Source organism: Notothenia rossii, assembly GCF_949606895.1.
Source record: "Notothenia rossii genome assembly, chromosome: 1".
Lineage (NCBI taxonomy): Eukaryota > Metazoa > Chordata > Actinopteri > Perciformes > Nototheniidae > Notothenia > Notothenia rossii.
In genome coordinates this window covers 92,139,038-92,157,599 of record NC_136912.1, presented here as the reverse complement: position 1 = coordinate 92,157,599, position 18,562 = coordinate 92,139,038, and the positions used below count along the sequence as shown (strand labels likewise).

The following is an 18,562-nucleotide window of genomic DNA, read 5'->3' as shown; positions in this document are numbered from 1 at the left end:
GTAGAGACACTACATACTGATATACACCTGAACATCAGCAGGAGAGGACTCTTTAAAGTAGAGACACTACATACTGATACCTGAACATCTGCAGGAGAGGACTCTTTAAAGTAGAGACACTACATACTGATATACACCTGAACATCAGCAGCAGAGGACTCTTTAAAGTAGAGACACTACATACTGATATACACCTGAACATCAGCAGGAGAGGACTCTTTAAAGTAGAGACACTACATACTGATATACACCTGAACATCAGCAGGAGAGGACTCTTTAAAGTAGAGACACTACATACTGATATACACCTGAACATCAGCAGGAGAGGACTCTTTAAAGTAGAGACACTACATACTGATATACACCTGAACATCAGCAGAAGAGGACTCTTTAAAGTAGAGACACTACATACTGATATACACCTGCACATCAGCAGGAGAGGACTCTTTAAAGTAGAGACACTACATACTGATATACACCTGAACATCAGCAGGAGAGGACTCTTTAAAGTAGAAACACTACATTCTGATATACACCTGAACATCAGCAGGAGAGGACTCTTTAAAGTAGAGACACTACATACTGATATACACCTGAACATCAGCAGGAGAGGAATCTTTAAAGTAGAGACACTACATACTGATATACACCTGAACATCAGCAGGAGAGGACTCTTTAAAGTAGAGACACTACATACTGATATACACCTGAACATCAGCAGGAGAGGACTCTTTAAAGTAGAGACACTACATACTGATATACACCTGAACATCAGCAGGAGAGGACTCTTTAAAGTAGAGACACTACATACTGATATACACCTGAACATCAGCAGGAGAGGACTCTTTAAAGTAGAGACACTACATACTGATATACACCTGAACATCAGCAGGAGAGGACTCTTTAAAGTAGAGACACTACATACTGATATACACCTGAACATCAGCAGGAGAGGACTCTTTAAAGTAGAGACACTACATACTGATATACACCTGAACATCAGCAGGAGAGGACTCTTTAAAGTAGAGACACTACATACTGATATACACCTGAACATCAGCAGGAGAGGACTCTTTAAAGTAGAGACACTACATACTGATATACACCTGAACATCAGCAGGAGAGGACTCTTTAAAGTAGAGACACTACATACTGATATACACCTGAACATCAGCAGGAGAGGACTCTTTAAAGTAGAGACACTACATACTGATATACACCTGAACATCAGCAGGAGAGGACTCTTTAAAGTAGAGACACTACATACTGATATACACCTGAACATCAGCAGGAGAGTTTAATGGAGAAGTGTGTTTGTTTTCCTTGGACTCTGAGCTTTTATTTTGAAATGGAAGGAGGGAGAACCTTTTTACTTTTTAACAACGCTCTTATTTTGAAATCAGCCATGAAGTCACGTGTGTTCTCGCGACGTCTTAGAGATCTGCTGGAGAAAAAGGAGAGAAATCGGCTGGAGGAGCAGGAAGAGAGAGAGGAGGGTACAGAGAGAGGGAGAAGAAGAAGAAGAAGAAGAAGAAGAAGAAGAGGAAGCAGAAGAAGCAGAAGAAGAAGAAGAGGAACAACAACAACAACAACGACAGTGAGTTTACATTACTTTCTTTCTTTGCTGTTTATCAGGATCCACTGCGAGGCCACGCCCCCCTAGGTAAACTCAGGTGTGTTTCTGAACAGGTGAGGACATGCTGAGGGTGTGTTTGTGTGCTTGTGTGTGTGTGTGTGTGTGTGTGTGTGTGTGTGTGTGTGTGTGTGTGTGTGTGTGTGTGTGTGTGTGTGTGTGTGTGTGTGTGTGTGTGTGTGTGTGTGTGTGTGTGTGTGTGTGTGTGTGTGTGTGGACATACCTAATGTGTTTGTGCTTTGAATCAGAGTGTAGTATATTAAAGAAGCTATAGAGTAAAGAGAGGAAGGTTCTGATCAGCTGTTCAGAACCAGTAGACCTAATGTGACCCAGACCAGAGGTCTTCAGAGGTAAACATCTGTCAGGGGGGGGGGGGTTACACCCTGAGCCACTTCCTGTCATTATGAATTATTTCCTTCTAATCTCTAGAGAGGAACCAGACCCTGACCCAGAACAGTTTGTACTGCAGAGTCCTTCTCTTTAGGAGCCATGGAGGGGGGTCCCTGTGCAGACCAGGATCAGAACCACCCAAACAAACCAGAGCCAACTGATCCAGATCAAACTGATCCAGATCCTCCTCCAACTGATCCAGATCAAACTGATCCAGATCCTCCTCCAACTGATCCAGATCCAACTGATCCAGATCCTCCTCCAACTGATCCAGATCCAACTGATCCAGATCCTCCTCCAACTGATCAACACAACACAAAATACCTGATAGAACCAGATCCACTTCCTGCTGAAGACCCACTAGAACCAGATCCACTTCCTGCTGAAGACCCACTAGAACCAGATCCACTTCCTGCTGAAGACCCACTAGAACCAGATCCACTTCCTGCTGAAGACACACTAGAACCAGATCCACTTCCTGCTGAAGACCCACCAGAACCAGATCCACTTAGCGCAGATCTAATGAAACCAGATGACAATAAACCAGCTGACTCTCAGGAACTTGGTCCAGCAGACCAGAACCCTGAAGAGGACTCACTTGTTTACATTTCAAGCTTCACGCTCCAGATCTCTGAGTCCAGAGACCGGCAGAATCACGAGGACCACCAGGACCAGCAGTATCCAGCTCCAGAGAAACCCACTCCAACAACTCCTGAGGACCACCAGAACCACCAGAACCCTCAGGATCCATCTCCAGAGATACCCCCTCCAACAACCCCTGAGGACCCCCAGAACCGCCAGGACCTTCAGGACCTTAAGGAACACCAGGACCACCATAACCCTCAGGACCTTCAGGACCTTCAAAACCACCAGAACCACCAGGACCACCAGAACCCCCAGGACCTTCAGGAACACCAGGAACACCAGAACCCCCAGGATCTAGCCTCTCTATCTAATGGGGCCCCTCCCAGGCTGTGTGGGTTCCTTCAGAAGCAGGGGGGGCCCCTGAGGGCCTGGAAGCAGCGCTGGTTCAGGTACGAGGAGAGCAGGAACCAGCTGTTCTACTACCGGATCCCCCAGGACGTGGCCCCGCTGGGCCGGGTCCCGCTCTGCAGGGCCTCCTTCAGCTACCCTCTGCAAGGGGGGGGCACCTTCCACATCCAGACCCCCGAGCGGACCTTCATCCTCAAGGTCCACTAACAACATAATATTCATCTATATTCTAATACGTATACTTATTGATATTAATATATATTTATATTTAAATATCTATGTATATATCTATATCCCCCCCAGGCAGGGTCCCAGCAGCTGATGCTCTATTGGCTGCAGCAGCTTCAGGGGAGGCGTTGGCAGCACAGACAGACGTCATGTGACCCCCCCTCAGCCAACCACAATGCAGGTCAGTGTCTCTGTACAAATCGGGGTTGCGGTCGAATTGTCAGTTTCTCTCAGGAACCTTCCTGACGGAGTGAAATGACCCGGAAGTCCCTCAGTGGCAGCCATGATAAGAGCTGGTTCTCTAGATCAGCGGTTTTCAAAGTGTGAGGTGCGCCTCCCCTGGGGGGCGCCAGAGAGCTTCAGGGGAGGCGCAGCGTGAGACACAAAAGAACGAGAAAAAGACGTGTAAAGTGACACTTGCCCACTTGTGGCTGTCTGTGGAGACCGAGTTCCCCCACCTCGCCAACAAGGCTGTAACAGTGCTCATTCCCTTCACCTCCACCTACCTGAGTGAGTGCTCATCCCCTTCACCTCCACCTACCTGTGTGAGTGCTCATTCCCTTCACCTCCACCTACCTGTGTGAGTGCTCATTCCCTTCCCCTCCACCTACCTGTGTGAGTGCTCATTCCCTTCACCTCCACCTACCTGTGTGAGTGCTCATTCCCTTCACCTCCACCTACCTGTGTGAGTGCTCATTCCCTTCCCCTCCACCTACCTGTGTGAGTGCTCATTCCCTTCACCTCCACCTACCTGTGTGAGTGCTCATTCCCTTCACCTCCACCTACCTGTGTGAGTGCTCATTCCCTTCACCTCCACCTACCTGTGTGAGTGCTCATTCCCTTCCCCTCCACCTACCTGTGTGAGTGCTCATTCCCTTCACCTCCACCTACCTGTGTGAGTGCTCATTCTCTTCACCTCCACCTACCTGTGTGAGTGCTCACTCCCTTCACCTCCACCTACCTGTGTGAGTGCTCACTCCCTTCACCTCCACCTACCTGTGTGAGTGCTCACTCCCTTCACCTCCACCTACCTGTGTGAGTGCTCACTCCCTTCCCCTCCACCTACCTGTGTGAGTGCTCATTCCCTTCACCTCCACCTACCTGTGTGAGTGCTCATTCCCTTCACCTCCACCTACCTGTGTGAGTGCTCATTCCCTTCCCCTCCACCTACCTGTGTGAGTGCTCATTCCCTTCACCTCCACCTACCTGTGTGAGTGCTCATTCCCTTCCCCTCCACCTACCTGTGTGAGTGCTCATTCCCTTCCCCTCCACCTACCTGTGTGAGTGCTCATTCCCTTCCCCTCCACCTACCTGTGTGAGTGCTCATTCCCTTCACCTCCACCTACCTGTGTGAGTGCTCATTCCCTTCACCTCCACCTACCTGTGTGAGTGTTCATTCCCTTCCCCTCCACCTACCTGTGTGAGTGCTCATTCCCTTCACCTCCACCTACCTGTGTGAGTGCAGGTTTTCCGCATTGACTTTGATCAAAAGCAAGTACCGGTAAAGGCTGCAGCCAGAGGATGATCTGCGTTTATTCCTGTGTGCATCAAAGACGCAGACTCATTGTTCCCACTAAAGTAGGGCTGAGTGTAATAAGGAGGCAAAGTTGACGTTCAGTGTGTTACCGGGAGCATATAAGGATTTATCCACCATGTTGAAAATGTTAAAAAAAATATGTCTTGAGAACACGGCGTGTGGAAATATACGGGTGGTGCTGCAGCTAGATGTGCCTGTCCTCTGTAAGAAGGGGTCGGCGACTGACATGCAAGGAAGAACGGCTGTCCACAGGCTGTTCCAACTTTAACAACTGTATGAACTTCCAGGGTAGTGAAGTGAACATGCTATTGTAATTGGGTGTGTGGTATCTTTTCATGCACGGACACGCATGTTCCACAACACACAAACTGAACAACACTCAATTTTCCGATCGTTACCAGCGTCCTTGCGATCTTGTTATAACAACAAGTGCACGTTACTGATGCAATATGGTTGAGACCATTCGGGCTTATTCTAGAGGGGTGCAAGGAATAGTCCAAGTAGTGGGGGAGTTTTATACAATATGTTTAAAACATAAAATAAAAAGGTTTAAAAAAGTTATTGTTTAATGTTTTGAGGAGGTGACGCTACTCAGCCAATCAAATCGGTGCAGTCAGCACGATAGATTCAAACACAGAGACGAGACAAGAGGAGAGAAACAGTCGAGTAATTTCAAATGGCGGAAGGTAGACAGCGAAAACAGAGCATTTAATTACATTTCCTCTGACTGGACCTCTTTGAAATGAAATTGAATACCCCTGCATTATAGCAACAACAACAATAACAATAATAATAATAACAGCAATAATAATTGGGAGGGGGGGCGCGGCTGTTCTTATGTTCTCTGAGGGGAGGCTCACCTACCCACACTTTGAAAACCCCTGCTCTAGATGATAGGAAAGGAGCTTTCAAACTTCCTTTATAACCTCCTTTAGGAAACACTGGACCTTCCTTTAGGAAAGGAGAGGAGAAAATGCTGCCCCACAATGCCTTGCAGCCGCAGCATTTGCCGTCACACAACAGTCGGCCGTTCACGGAAACAACCGATTATGACGGAGAAATGATATCATGAAAGTTACGGTGCTTATTAAGCATTTTAAAACGTATGTGGTAAGTTGCCAAAGTGCTTTGTTCTGAGCGTTCATCAGTATTATTATCAAACAGAGAAATATGAACGTTAGTTTTTACTGAAATGATCAAATAAAGTCAACATTTCACTGAGCTGTGTGGGGTTTGTTCAACTTTTAAAAGATGTTTGAATGGTGATATACACAGTGATAGGTGTTAAGGACTAACGTTTATAATAAATACATTTGTATTGATTTAAGATCTTTCCATCAATCATACGTATTGGGATCATTTGTATTAATGTGGAGCGGAGGGAGAGGGTGACGAGCAGAAGTTTCACTTTCCTTTTTTATTTCAATTCCAGCTTTGGTCATGAAGAATCTGTTTCTCTGTTGTTCATAAAGCATAAAGCAACAGCATCAGAGCACGGTGCAGAGTCTCTAGATGAGTCCCTCCTTCTTATTAAACATCCATGTTGTAGTCCTCTGTATAGAAAACTGTAGTTTCCATAGTTTCCCCACAGCAGCAGACGCACATTCAGGACGTCCGCTGGCGCATCATAAACACGTGGGATAATGAAAGTGCATTCTCTTCTCCTAAGTCCTTTTGAATTCTCCTATCCACTATCCCTTAACCCTGTGACCTTTCACTCAGAGGTCAAGGAATAGACGATAGGGAGCTGATTGACAAATTTGTTAAATCTGTTTAACCTGTTTAGCCCTGAGACTGTTTTTCAGGCCTCAGGCTCGAAAATTACATTCCCAGAACAAATGACTATAACTTCTAAAAGGGTTAAATTAATAACCTTTTTTCTCAAAGCAATGATAAACCCGTGAGTTAGATGTAGAAGAGTCAGAATCAATATAGATGTTTTTTATTTTAAAGTAAATTCAGATTGAACATAGTAAATGAATCCGTCCAAAAGAAAACATGACTTCTAGTGAAGGGTTAAACATGACCCATTGGTGAATGAGTGATGCGCAGCCAGCATGCCCAAAACCGGAAGCTCTCATACACTCTCGTAGCTCTTGTAGCAGCTATATATGAAAACTACTCTTATGTTACTCTAAATGTTAGGATGGATTTTCAGTAATCATTTCAAAGTGAAACAGAGACATTGGATTAACCTTGACTTTTGATCAGAAAACAGCAAAGATAAGACATATTTGCCGTTTTGGCCCCGTAAGTGAAGTCTGTTGTCTTTGCTTGCCTTCGCTGCACCGAGACAGTGATGATACCATTGGAATCTGTGGAATCTCAGCTTTAATCTGATCTCTAATTTGTGCAGATCCGATGAAGTATAACATATTTCTACCGTGAGTCATGTGCTAAGTGCGTTAGCACTCTTTCGCTTAGTGCTAATTAGCCTTGTCTTTTGTTTCAGTAAAAATGGTTCATATCGTCAGTTAGCTGATTTTCTTCCCGTTAAGTCGGTATGACACATTCATAGGTTGTTTAATGTTAAGAAGCCCTGAGACACAGTTTCGTGAATTTGTGTTGTGTGGGGCTTAACAGGTTAACCCCTTTCACACAGAGGAGAGGAGCTGATTTTTGGACGATTCCACTGCAACCAAAGTTTCTGTAATCAGGATGTGATGTCACTCAGGAAACAATATACAAATATGTGATGATGCTATTTCCTGTTTCCTGTTCCTGCAGTCCACTTCCTGCCGGTGCAGAGCCCGGGGGGGGGAGTGGAGGCAACATGGCCACCACTCACCAACATGTCGCTCAAACACCTGCTCATCCACCTCCAGTGAGTCAGTGTGAGAGACTACGTTTCCCATCAGCCCCGGGGCCTCAGGGCTATGCTGATAACCTGCACACACACTCTATAACCACACACACACATACACACACTCTATAACCACATACACACACACACACACACACACACACACACATACACACACACACACACACACACACACACACACTCTCTCTCTACAACCACACACACAAACAAACACACACACACACACACACACATACACACATACACACACACACGCAGGCACGCACGCACGCACGCACACACACACACACACACACACACACATACATGTTTAAACCATAGCCTGTATATACATTTTAATTTTCACAGTCTTCTGTATATTTTCTACTGTCAATTTATTTCTATTTTCAGATGTTTCTATTTTTGAATTCATTATTTCTACTCTTTTAATTTTCTAATTATGTGCAATGTCTTGTTTTTTTAATGCTGCTGCAAAAAACCTTTTTCAAATTTGAGATCAATTAAGTACATTTTATCTTATTATCTTATAAAGGTTTAAATCTGTTGTCCTGGTGATGTATGTTTCTGTGTGAAACAGCGCCCCCACCGGCACTTCAGTTACAGTTCAGGCGGAGAGTGGTACTGCACTACGACAGCTAATCATTATTTAATCAAATAAAAACATGTGTGCGTTTGCAGAAACTCAGTCCACAGCCTTCGTAAGAGGTCGTCTCAGGAGTGCAGTCAGAGTGTGCTTCATGTAGAAGCTGCTCCACCCTGGACCCCCCCGACCCCCACAGACCCCAACAGCACCACAGGTAAAAAGATACCATTATACGACATCACTGACACCAGTACACTACATCACTGATAACAGTATGACTTGTCTTTGTCTAACCCCCCCCCCCCCCCCCTCAACCTTGACTTCCAACCCTGCAGCCCCCGTGACTCCCACTGTGCTGACCCGGGCGGAGCGCAGGGATTCGTCCTCACTGTTCGACAGCTGGAGCAGAAGGACCAAGAGGAGCAGCTCGCCACAGCGCCTCCTGCAGGAGAGAGAGGCTCTGCAGGAGGAGGTCAAAGCGCAGAAGGTGAGCAGATTAAATATACAGAAAAAACAAAACCGATATTAAAGAAAAAATACTTTGATACTGAAGAAAAACTGAAAACAGGAAGTATTCTGCCCTCACAAGAATATTTAGTGATTGCAGGCTTGGCAGATAGTTTAACAAGGTCAGCATTGAACACCCAGGAGACAGCAGGTCAGTTTCAGATGTTTACTGATCACTTTCATTCATTTCCATTTTTTCAGTTCCATTTTTTAAAAAGACATAAAGACCCTAGGATTTGAGCAAAGAACCGATTGACAGGAAACAAACCATGTGCTCCATAGATAGCCAGAAGCAGGCAACTACGGCAAGCATTTATGGACACACAGTGCAAAACACAAAACCCTTGGGCTGGTCTTGAATACACCCTGGGAGAACCTTCTTTGATCACCCGTACTTCCACTTTACAGACCATGTTGTCTTGACCAGGAAAGGTATTTACTATAAGTCCAGTTGGCCATTCATTCCTTTTGACCTGGCTGTCCTTCAGAAGCACAACGTCTCCGATTTGCAAGTTAGGCTTATCTGCTTGCCATTTCCTTCTTGGTGGTAGTGTTGCCAGGTATTCACCAATGTGGGACAGTGGGAGTCAGCTGGATCGCCGGAGCAGGACTAACCCTAACCCAAACGGAACAGGACATGGAGTCGGCGGGACCCCCAACGGAACAGGACATGGTGTTGGCGGGACCCCCAACGGAACAGTAAAGGGTGTTGGTGGGACCCCCAACGGAACAGGACATGGTGTTGGAAGGACCCACAACGGAACAGGACATGGTGTTGGCGGGACCCCCAACGGAACAGGACATGGTGTTGGTGGGACCCCCAACGGAACAGGAAAGGGTGTTGGTGGGACCCCCAACGGAACAGGAAAGGGTGTTGGTGGGACCCCCAACGGAACAGGACATGGAGTTGGCAGGACCCACAACGGAACAGGACATGGTGTTGGCGGGACCCCCAACGGAACAGGAAAGGGTGTTGGCGGGACTCCCAACGGAACAGGGCATGGAGTCCCCAACGGAACAGGACATGGTGTTGGCGGGACCCCCAACGGAACAGGACATGGTGTTGGTGGGACCCCCAACGGAACAGGAAAGGGTGTTGGTGGGACCCCCAACGGAACAGGAAAGGGTGTTGGTGGGACCCCCAACGGAACAGGACATGGAGTTGGCAGGACCCACAACGGAACAGGACATGGTGTTGGCGGGACCCCCAACGGAACAGGAAAGGGTGTTGGTGGGACCCCCAACGGAACAGGACATGGTGTTGGTGGGACCCCCAACGGAACAGGACATGGAGTTGGCAGGACCCCCAACGGAACAGGACATGGAGTTGGCAGGACCCCCAACGGAACAGGAAAGGGTGTTGGCGGGACCCCCTACGGAACAGGACATGGAGTTGGCAGGACCCCCAACAGAACAGGAAAGGGTGTTGGCGGGACTCCCAACGGAACAGGGTGGTGAAGAGTTGGAGTGTCCACTCTCTCTTTGATGTGCAGACTGTTAGTGCAAGGATCAAAAAGAGACGTCCATTACTCAGCACCCTTGTCCTGTAGACATTGACGCAGTCTAGTTTGTGGGCTTTTCCAAGACAGACTTCTCCTATGATCACCCACCCAGGTTGAGGCGTTGCGCATAGGAGGCGTTGTGGGTTTCTTTGCACAGCCCCCGAACTTCATGTGCCTGTGGTATGTCTCGGCCAAGCAGTACGAGAATGTCTGCAGCAGAATCTAGCGCAGGGATCTTGTGTGTAATGCTTTGCGTTCTCAGGCGTGAGAATTTCGCACTTGTCATCTGGGACCATATCACATTTGATTAGAGTGGGAAGTGGAATACACGATTTGCCATCCAATGACTCCATGATGTAGTTGTTTGCTCGCCGCCCTGAGGTTTCAAAGACTCCTGAACATGTCTTCAGTGTGTAGGATGCTGTGCCATCATTAACATCAAAGAGTTCAAAAAACTCTGTTTTTGCCAAGGACTTATTGCTCTGCTCATCTAGGACGACATATGTTCTGACAGCTCTCTCTCTCTGGCCTGCTGGATACACTCTGACTAAACACATCTTGGTGCATGATCTTGGCCTTACTGCAGTCCCACAGATGTCAGTGCATTTTGACGTGACAGCGAAAGGAGGAGATTCGTCTTGCTCCCCGCCTTGATATCTTGAGGTTGCGGCGGCCCCTGTTGTCCATCGAGCCGGCCCTGGATGTAGTGCAGTCGGGTGGCGGCCCCTGTTGTCCATTGAGCCGGCCCTGGATGTAGTGCAGTCGGGTGGCGGCCCCTGTTGTCCATGGAGCCGGCCCTGGATGTAGTGCAGTCGGGTGGCGGCCCCTGTTGTCCATGGAGCCGGCCCTGGATGTAGTGCAGTCGGGTGGCGGTCACTGTTGCACTCTCTGCACTGAACCTTTTTGTCACAGTCTTTGGCTTGATGGCTGGTTGATGCACGACACCTAAAGCAAATGCTTGAATCCTTAAGATAGGCTTTTCTCTCTTCCACAGATGTATACCTGAAACCATAACATTTCCTGAGAGGGTGTGGTTTGTGGTGGAGTGGGCATTGCTTATCTGGGTCGACAGCTCTTTTTTCTGTTGAGCTGTCATAGTCTGCTGAGACCTCTGTCCTCCTTACAGAGACTGGCGTTCTCATGTTGGGTTTGAAAGGCTTCTCAGTGTTGCTTATACTCTGACCACCTTTGAGCTTGGCAAAGCTTGGATCATTGAGTATCTTGGCCTGGTCCCAAACATACTTTGCAAAGATGAAGAATGGTGGATACGATGCTCTGTGTGTTTCTTTGTAACGTGATGCTAGAGAGACCCACTTGTCATGCAGGGAATAGGGCAGCTTTTGGACGATGGGAGTGATGCCACAGGATGTGTCTAGGTAGCTCAGACCAGATAGAAATCCATCTGCCTTGGCGGCTTCAAGCTCCAGAAGAATGTCTCCCAGCTCTCTCAACCTTTGATTTTCTCTGTTGTTGATTTTCGGGAAATCATCGACTTCCTTTAGGAGTGCATTTTCTATTGCTTCAGGTGACCCATAAAAATCTTCCAACCTTTGCCGTAGCATAATGACACCTGCTGCCACATTATGGATGTGAACCGATCTGATTCTCTTGCTCAGAGGGGTTCGGTCCAAGCCATTTGCACAGGAGGTCTAGCTCTTCTCTTGACGACAGGTTCAAGCCCTCTGTGGAACTGAGGAATGATGCTTTCCAGGCCCAATAGTTTTCTGGCTAGTCATCAAACTGTAATAGCCCGGAGCTAACCATTTCCCAACGTATTAAATACTTGGCCAAATCTACTGTAGCTGATGAACGAGACTCATTGGCTCTGGGTGAAACATCTGCATGTGGCTGAGCAGGTTGATGAACGTGACTGGATGGTCTTGCTGCGTGTGACTGCTCATGATGGCTGTAGATGTTTCTGGATGGACCTTCAGCAGGGCTATGTATCTGGCTGAGCAAGTGATTCAGGAAATCCACCTTCAATGAACTCACGTGGCTGTACAGTACCTCTTCCCATGTAGCCTTTAGCTTGCTCACCGTCGTCCATTGCTTGCTGGCGTGTTGGTGTTGATGTGTGTTGTGGTGGCTTTGAGTCTTGGTGGGAGTCAGGTGCTGGATTCCCTTTGTACTTATGCTCAGTGTACGCACTCTTTCGACTTGCACGATCTGGATCTCCACATTCACTCTCAGCAGCTGCTTCGAGAACTTCAGCTTCAGCCATGGCAGCTGCAGCAGCACTTTCTAGCCGCAGTGTGTTTAGACTGGCTTTAAGCTCAGCTTTCTTTCTTGTAGCTTCAGCTGCACCTTGTGTTGTTCCTCATCAATACGTTATCCCCTCCCAACCCAGTCTCACGGCACTTTGTGTTATAGTCACGACATTTAATCTCTTGATTCGTGTTCACCAACACGATTTCCCCCTTTGTTTCTTGTCACACAGAACAATTTGAAAAGCAATGTATTTCTATTGGTAGTATGTTTCGTGCCTGCAGCACGTCTTTTTGTCCATTCGGCTCTTGGAAGACCGGAAGCTGTGGGGTTCATAAAAACATGTTCTTACTCAACATCAAGCCACGATTATTGTTTTTATTTTAAATCGTATAATGTCGGATTTCTTTTGTCGTCTGTGAGGAAAAGAAATGGCTCAGAGCCTCAGAACACTGAAATCTGTATTTTTTTAAATCGTTTTTTCCTTCTAATTTGTTATTCTTTTCTAAATAACACACTGTTATTTACTCACCAATAACACACAATTATCCTTGTTTTTATTTATTTGTTTGATTCCATAATCTTGGGCTTTTTTGGCATCCGCCAGGAACTGAATTTCAAAATAAAAATAACCGGAAACAGACGTAGCATCGTTGCGATACACAGCCACTGAACTGATTACCCAAGATCCTCAGCTATGGTTTAAGCTCGCTGATTTGGATGTTTTAGCCGCAATGCATGTAGGGATATGGTGTTAATGCGATATGAAATAGGATGGCCGAAGACACTACACTACCCATAATCCCCAGCTATCGTTTAGGACTACTGTCCCCGTGATTAATCTTCAAGCTCTGGGATTGGATGTTGGAGTGGCAGTGCGCCAAGGTTAAGCCGAGCGTCAAACTCTTTGAAATGGAACGAAACCAAACCAGACTATCCAAAACTGGAATCGAATGCCCCCCCAGAACTACACATGCTGGCTATTGTGTTTCGCATAATGTTCTATGGGACGTCTCTACTGAACGTTTTCGTTTTTTCCCACAATTAGAAGTTGCCAGTATTAAACACATTGGTGTTATCAAATGTAAAACATATAATTACTAAATGGGTGAAAATCGATTGTGTCCATAATGGGCAGCATTAATATATACCCACATGACAGCTCAGTGTTACTTTGTAATTCTACTCCACTACAATTCAGAGGTTAACCTGGTATTTTTACTCACTACATTTATTTGAGTTACTTAGCAGATTCTGATTAATGATGTGAAATATAAACAACCCTTTAATCAGACTTTAGTTACACCTGAGTAACATTCAGGGAAGGTGATTGCCAAGTGCCAACAACCAGGAGAGATATTTGATAGTTGGTGCTTGAGAAGACTAAACATTTATCAGCAATTGACATGAATGGAAACGAGAAATAAATTATATTCATTACTCGTTATTCTCTACTAATAGTTAATTAAAAACTGTATATAATGACTATTTTGCACATCCCTTTCAAGATTTCAAGATTTTCTAAGGTTTATTGACATATAATATATATACAACTACGGTGTATGCAATGAATGAAAGACTTGGGTCACAGCTGAGGTTCCTGAACAGTGCATTACAAGACATCTATCAATATGTGTGTACCTCCACCATTAAACTGTCATATTCTGCACATTTCTTATTCTTTCTACATAAGAGTATAATTAATGTGTATAATATCAGTTCAAAGAAGTGCTTCAACATAGTTAACATTGCAGGAAAGCAATATATTAGACGTTAAGTAGTTTGTCAGGCTTAATATTTATCTGTAGATACCCCCAAAGCTTTCTTCTTATTTGAAAGAAGAGCTTAATCTAAAGTATTATTTAATGTTTAAATAAAGGTTCATTAGTTTTTCTGTTTTGCTCATCCTCCTATTAATATCTTTGTACATCCGGCACTAAACTGTTTTATTGTAGAGATCACTTACAGTATCTTCTTGATTTGTTATATTCTATATTTCTATCATTGACCTTCTGCTTTCCCCCTATGAAAGTATGTACTCTAATATTGTTTTCATCAAATATAAAACATAAAAACAATAATTCAATAACGTGCTTTAACCACTAGGCGGTGAACACAAGGTACACACAGCCATAATCACTTTTTATTATTAGTGTAGGACACTTATGTACTACCACATCTGAAGATGTGTAGTTTTATTCATGCTCTCACATAATCTTACAGCATGCTGCTAAACTATTTCAGACTCAGTATTTACATTCTTACATTCAAAGAAAATCAGTAATATCTTTAAAAACTACAAGTCCTTTTCTATCAGCTGTGCACCGTTATGGTGTAAATATAATCTACCGATCGGATCAAATATAAAAGTCAGCTGAATTAGTGTCGATCCTGCAAAGAGACGTGTTGTGTGAAAAGAAATATAAGATGTTGTTTGTTGATATATTTATGATCCACGTCACGTTTTCAGTTTTGGCGGAAGTTCTCATGTTTCTCTAGAAGTCTCAGCAGGGCTCTATAAATAGAGAACTACGGCAGATCTGTAATATGTAATGCAGCCGAACCGTGTATTACAATGCCGTTATGTGATGACTTTCAAAGAGAAAAGCAAGAACACTCTGAATAAAGTATTATTTTCTTTAAAAAAAAAAGGTTTTCCGGATTTGATATGTCATGAACACCATATCCCAACATGCATTGCAGCTAAAACATCCAATCAGCGAGCTTAAACCATAGCTGAGGATCTTGGGTAATCAGTTCAGTGGCTGTGTATCGCAATGATGCTCGAAATGTCCCTTATAGGCCTACCTCTGTTTCCGGTTATTTTTATTTTGAAATTCAAAAAAGCCGGAGATTATGGAATTAAACAAATAAATAAAAGCAAGGATAATTGTGTGTTATTGGTGAGTAAATATCAGAGTGTTATTTAGAAAAGAATAACAAATTAGAAGGAAAAAAAGATTACAAAAAATACAGATTTCAGTATTCTGAGGCTCTGAGCCATTTCTTTTCCTCAGAGACGACAAAAAAAGTAAGACATTATACGATTTAAAACAAAAACAATAATCGTGGCTTGATGTTGAGTAAGAACATGTTTTTATGAACCCCACAGCTTCCGGTCTTCCAAGAGCCGAACGGACAGAAAGACGTGCTGCAGGCACGAAACATACTACCAATAGAAATACATTGCTTTTGAAATCGTTCTGTCTGACACGAAACAAAGGGGGAAATGGTGTTGGTGAACACGAATCAATAGATTATATATCGTGACTATAACACGAAATGCCGTGAAACTGGGTTGCCCCTCCCCAGGAGCTGGTGCGGATCCTGCACAGGGCCCTGGAGGCCTTTCAGCTGGAGAAGAGGAGCTGTGCAGAGTTCCTGGCTGCGTCGGGGGAGCAGGAGCGCATGGAGCTGCTGCAGCACAGAGACTGGCATATGGCGGAGCTGCAGGAACAGCTGCAGGAGGCCAGGGGGGGGCAGGAGGACCTCAGGAACAGCCTGCAGCTCAGAGACGCTGAGGTGGCAGCGCTGCAGGATGACATCCGGAGACTGACGGAGAGGAACAACACCAAGCAGGAGGTGAGACACCCGAGACTCACCTGAGACACACCTGAGACACACCTGAGACACCTGAGACACACCTGAAACACACCTAAGACACACCTGAGACACACCTGAGACACACCTGAGACACACCTGAGACACACCTGAGGCACACCTGGGATACACCTGACACACCTGAGACACACCTGAGACACACCTGAGATACACCTGAGGCACACCTGAGACACACCTGAGACACACCTGAGATACACCTGAGACACACCTGAGACACACCTGAGACACACCTGAGATACACCTGAGATACACCTGAGGCACACCTGGGATACACCTGAGATACACCTGAGACACACCTGAGACACATCTGAGACACACCTGAGACACACCTGAGATACACCTGAGATACACCTGAGGCACACCTGGGATACACCTGAGATACACCTGAGACACACCTGGGGTACACCTGACACACACCTGAGACACACCTGAGACACCTGAGACACACCTGGGATACACCTGAGATACACCTGAGACACACCTGAGACACACCCGAGACTCACCTGAGACACACCTGAGACACACCCGAGACTCACCTGAGACAAACCTGAGGCACACCTGGGATACACCTGACACACCTGAGACACACCTGAGACACACCTGAGATACACCTGAGGCACACCTGAGACACACCTGAGACACACCTGAGATACACCTGAGACACACCTGAGACACACCTGAGACACACCTGAGATACACCTGAGATACACCTGAGGCACACCTGGGATACACCTGAGATACACCTGAGACACACCTGAGACACACCTGAGACACACCTGAGACACACCTGAGATACACCTGAGATACACCTGAGGCACACCTGGGATACACCTGAGATACACCTGAGACACACCTGGGGTACACCTGACACACACCTGAGACACACCTGAGACACCTGAGACACACCTGGGACAGACCTGAGACTCACCTGAGACACACCTCAGACACACCTGAGATACACCTGAGACACACCTGAGACACACCCGAGACTCACCCGAGACAAACCTGAGACTCACCTGAGACACACCTGAGATACACCTGAGATACACCTGAGACACACCTGAGATACACCTGAGACACACCTGAGACACACCCGAGACTCACCTGAGACAAACCTGAGACTCACCTGAGACACACCTGAGATACACCTGAGATACACCTGAGACACACCTGAGATACACCTGAGACACACCTGAGACACACCTGAGACACACCTGAGATACACCTGAGATACACCTGAGACACACCTGAGACACACCTGAGATACACCTTAGATACACCTGAGATACACCTGAGACACACCTGAGACACACCTGAGACACCTGAGACACAACTGGGATAGACCTGAGACTCACCTGAGAAACACCTGAGAAACACCTGAGATACACCTGAGACACACCTGAGATACACCTGAGATACACCTGAGACACACCTGAGACACACCTGAGACTCACCTGAGACACACCTGAGACTCACCTGAGACACACCTGAGACACACCTGAGATACACCTGAGATACACCTGAGACACACCTGAGACACACCTGAGATACACCTGAGACACACCTGAGACTCACCTGAGATACACGTGAGACACACCTGAGACACACCTGAGACACACCTGAGACACACCTGAGACACACCTGAGACACACCTGAGACTCACCTGAGACACACCTGAGAAACACCTGAGATACACCTGAGATACACCTGAGACACACCTGAGACTCACCTGAGACACACCTGAGACTCACCTGAGACACACCTGAGACACACCTGAGATACACCTGAGATACACCTGAGGCACACCTGGGATACACCTGAGATACACCTGAGACACACCTGGGGTACACCTGACACACACCTGAGACACCTGAGACACACCTGGGACAGACCTGAGACTCACCTGAGACACACCTCAGACACACCTGAGATACACCTGAGACACACCTGAGACACACCCGAGACTCACCTGAGACACACCTGAGACTCACCTGAGACACACCTGAGATACACCTGAGATACACCTGAGACACACCTGAGATACACCTGAGACACACCTGAGACACACCTGAGACACACCTGAGATACACCTGAGATACACCTGAGACACACCTGAGACACACCTGAGATACACCTTAGATACACCTGAGATACACCTGAGACACACCTGAGACACACCTGAGACACCTGAGACACAACTGGGATAGACCTGAGACTCACCTGAGAAACACCTGAGAAACACCTGAGATACACCTGAGACACACCTGAGATACACCTGAGATACACCTGAGACACACCTGAGACACACCTGAGACTCACCTGAGACACACCTGAGACTCACCTGAGACACACCTGAGATACACCTGAGATACACCTGAGACACACCTGAGACACACCTGAGATACACCTGAGACACACCTGAGACTCACCTGAGATACACGTGAGACACACCTGAGACACACCTGAGACACACCTGAGACACACCTGAGATACACCTGAGACACACCTGAGACTCACCTGAGACACACCTGAGATACAC

The 18,562-nt window shown here is 46.4% G+C and overlaps 1 protein-coding gene across 1 annotated transcript; it reads left to right on the top strand.

The window, feature by feature from the left end:
- Positions 1–1,447: 1,447 nt before the first annotated feature.
- Positions 1,448–16,008, top strand: LOC307019855 (TBC1 domain family member 2A-like; the record flags this gene model as incomplete). Its single annotated transcript, XM_079650957.1, has 7 exons — positions 1,448–1,597; positions 2,063–3,214; positions 3,320–3,425; positions 7,509–7,605; positions 8,284–8,402; positions 8,524–8,675; positions 15,715–16,008. The coding sequence occupies exons 2-7, from the start codon at positions 2,123–2,125 to the stop codon at positions 16,006–16,008; spliced, it is 1,860 nt and encodes a 619-aa protein (XP_079507083.1). The 5' UTR covers positions 1,448–1,597; positions 2,063–2,122.
- Positions 16,009–18,562: the final 2,554 nt, after the last annotated feature.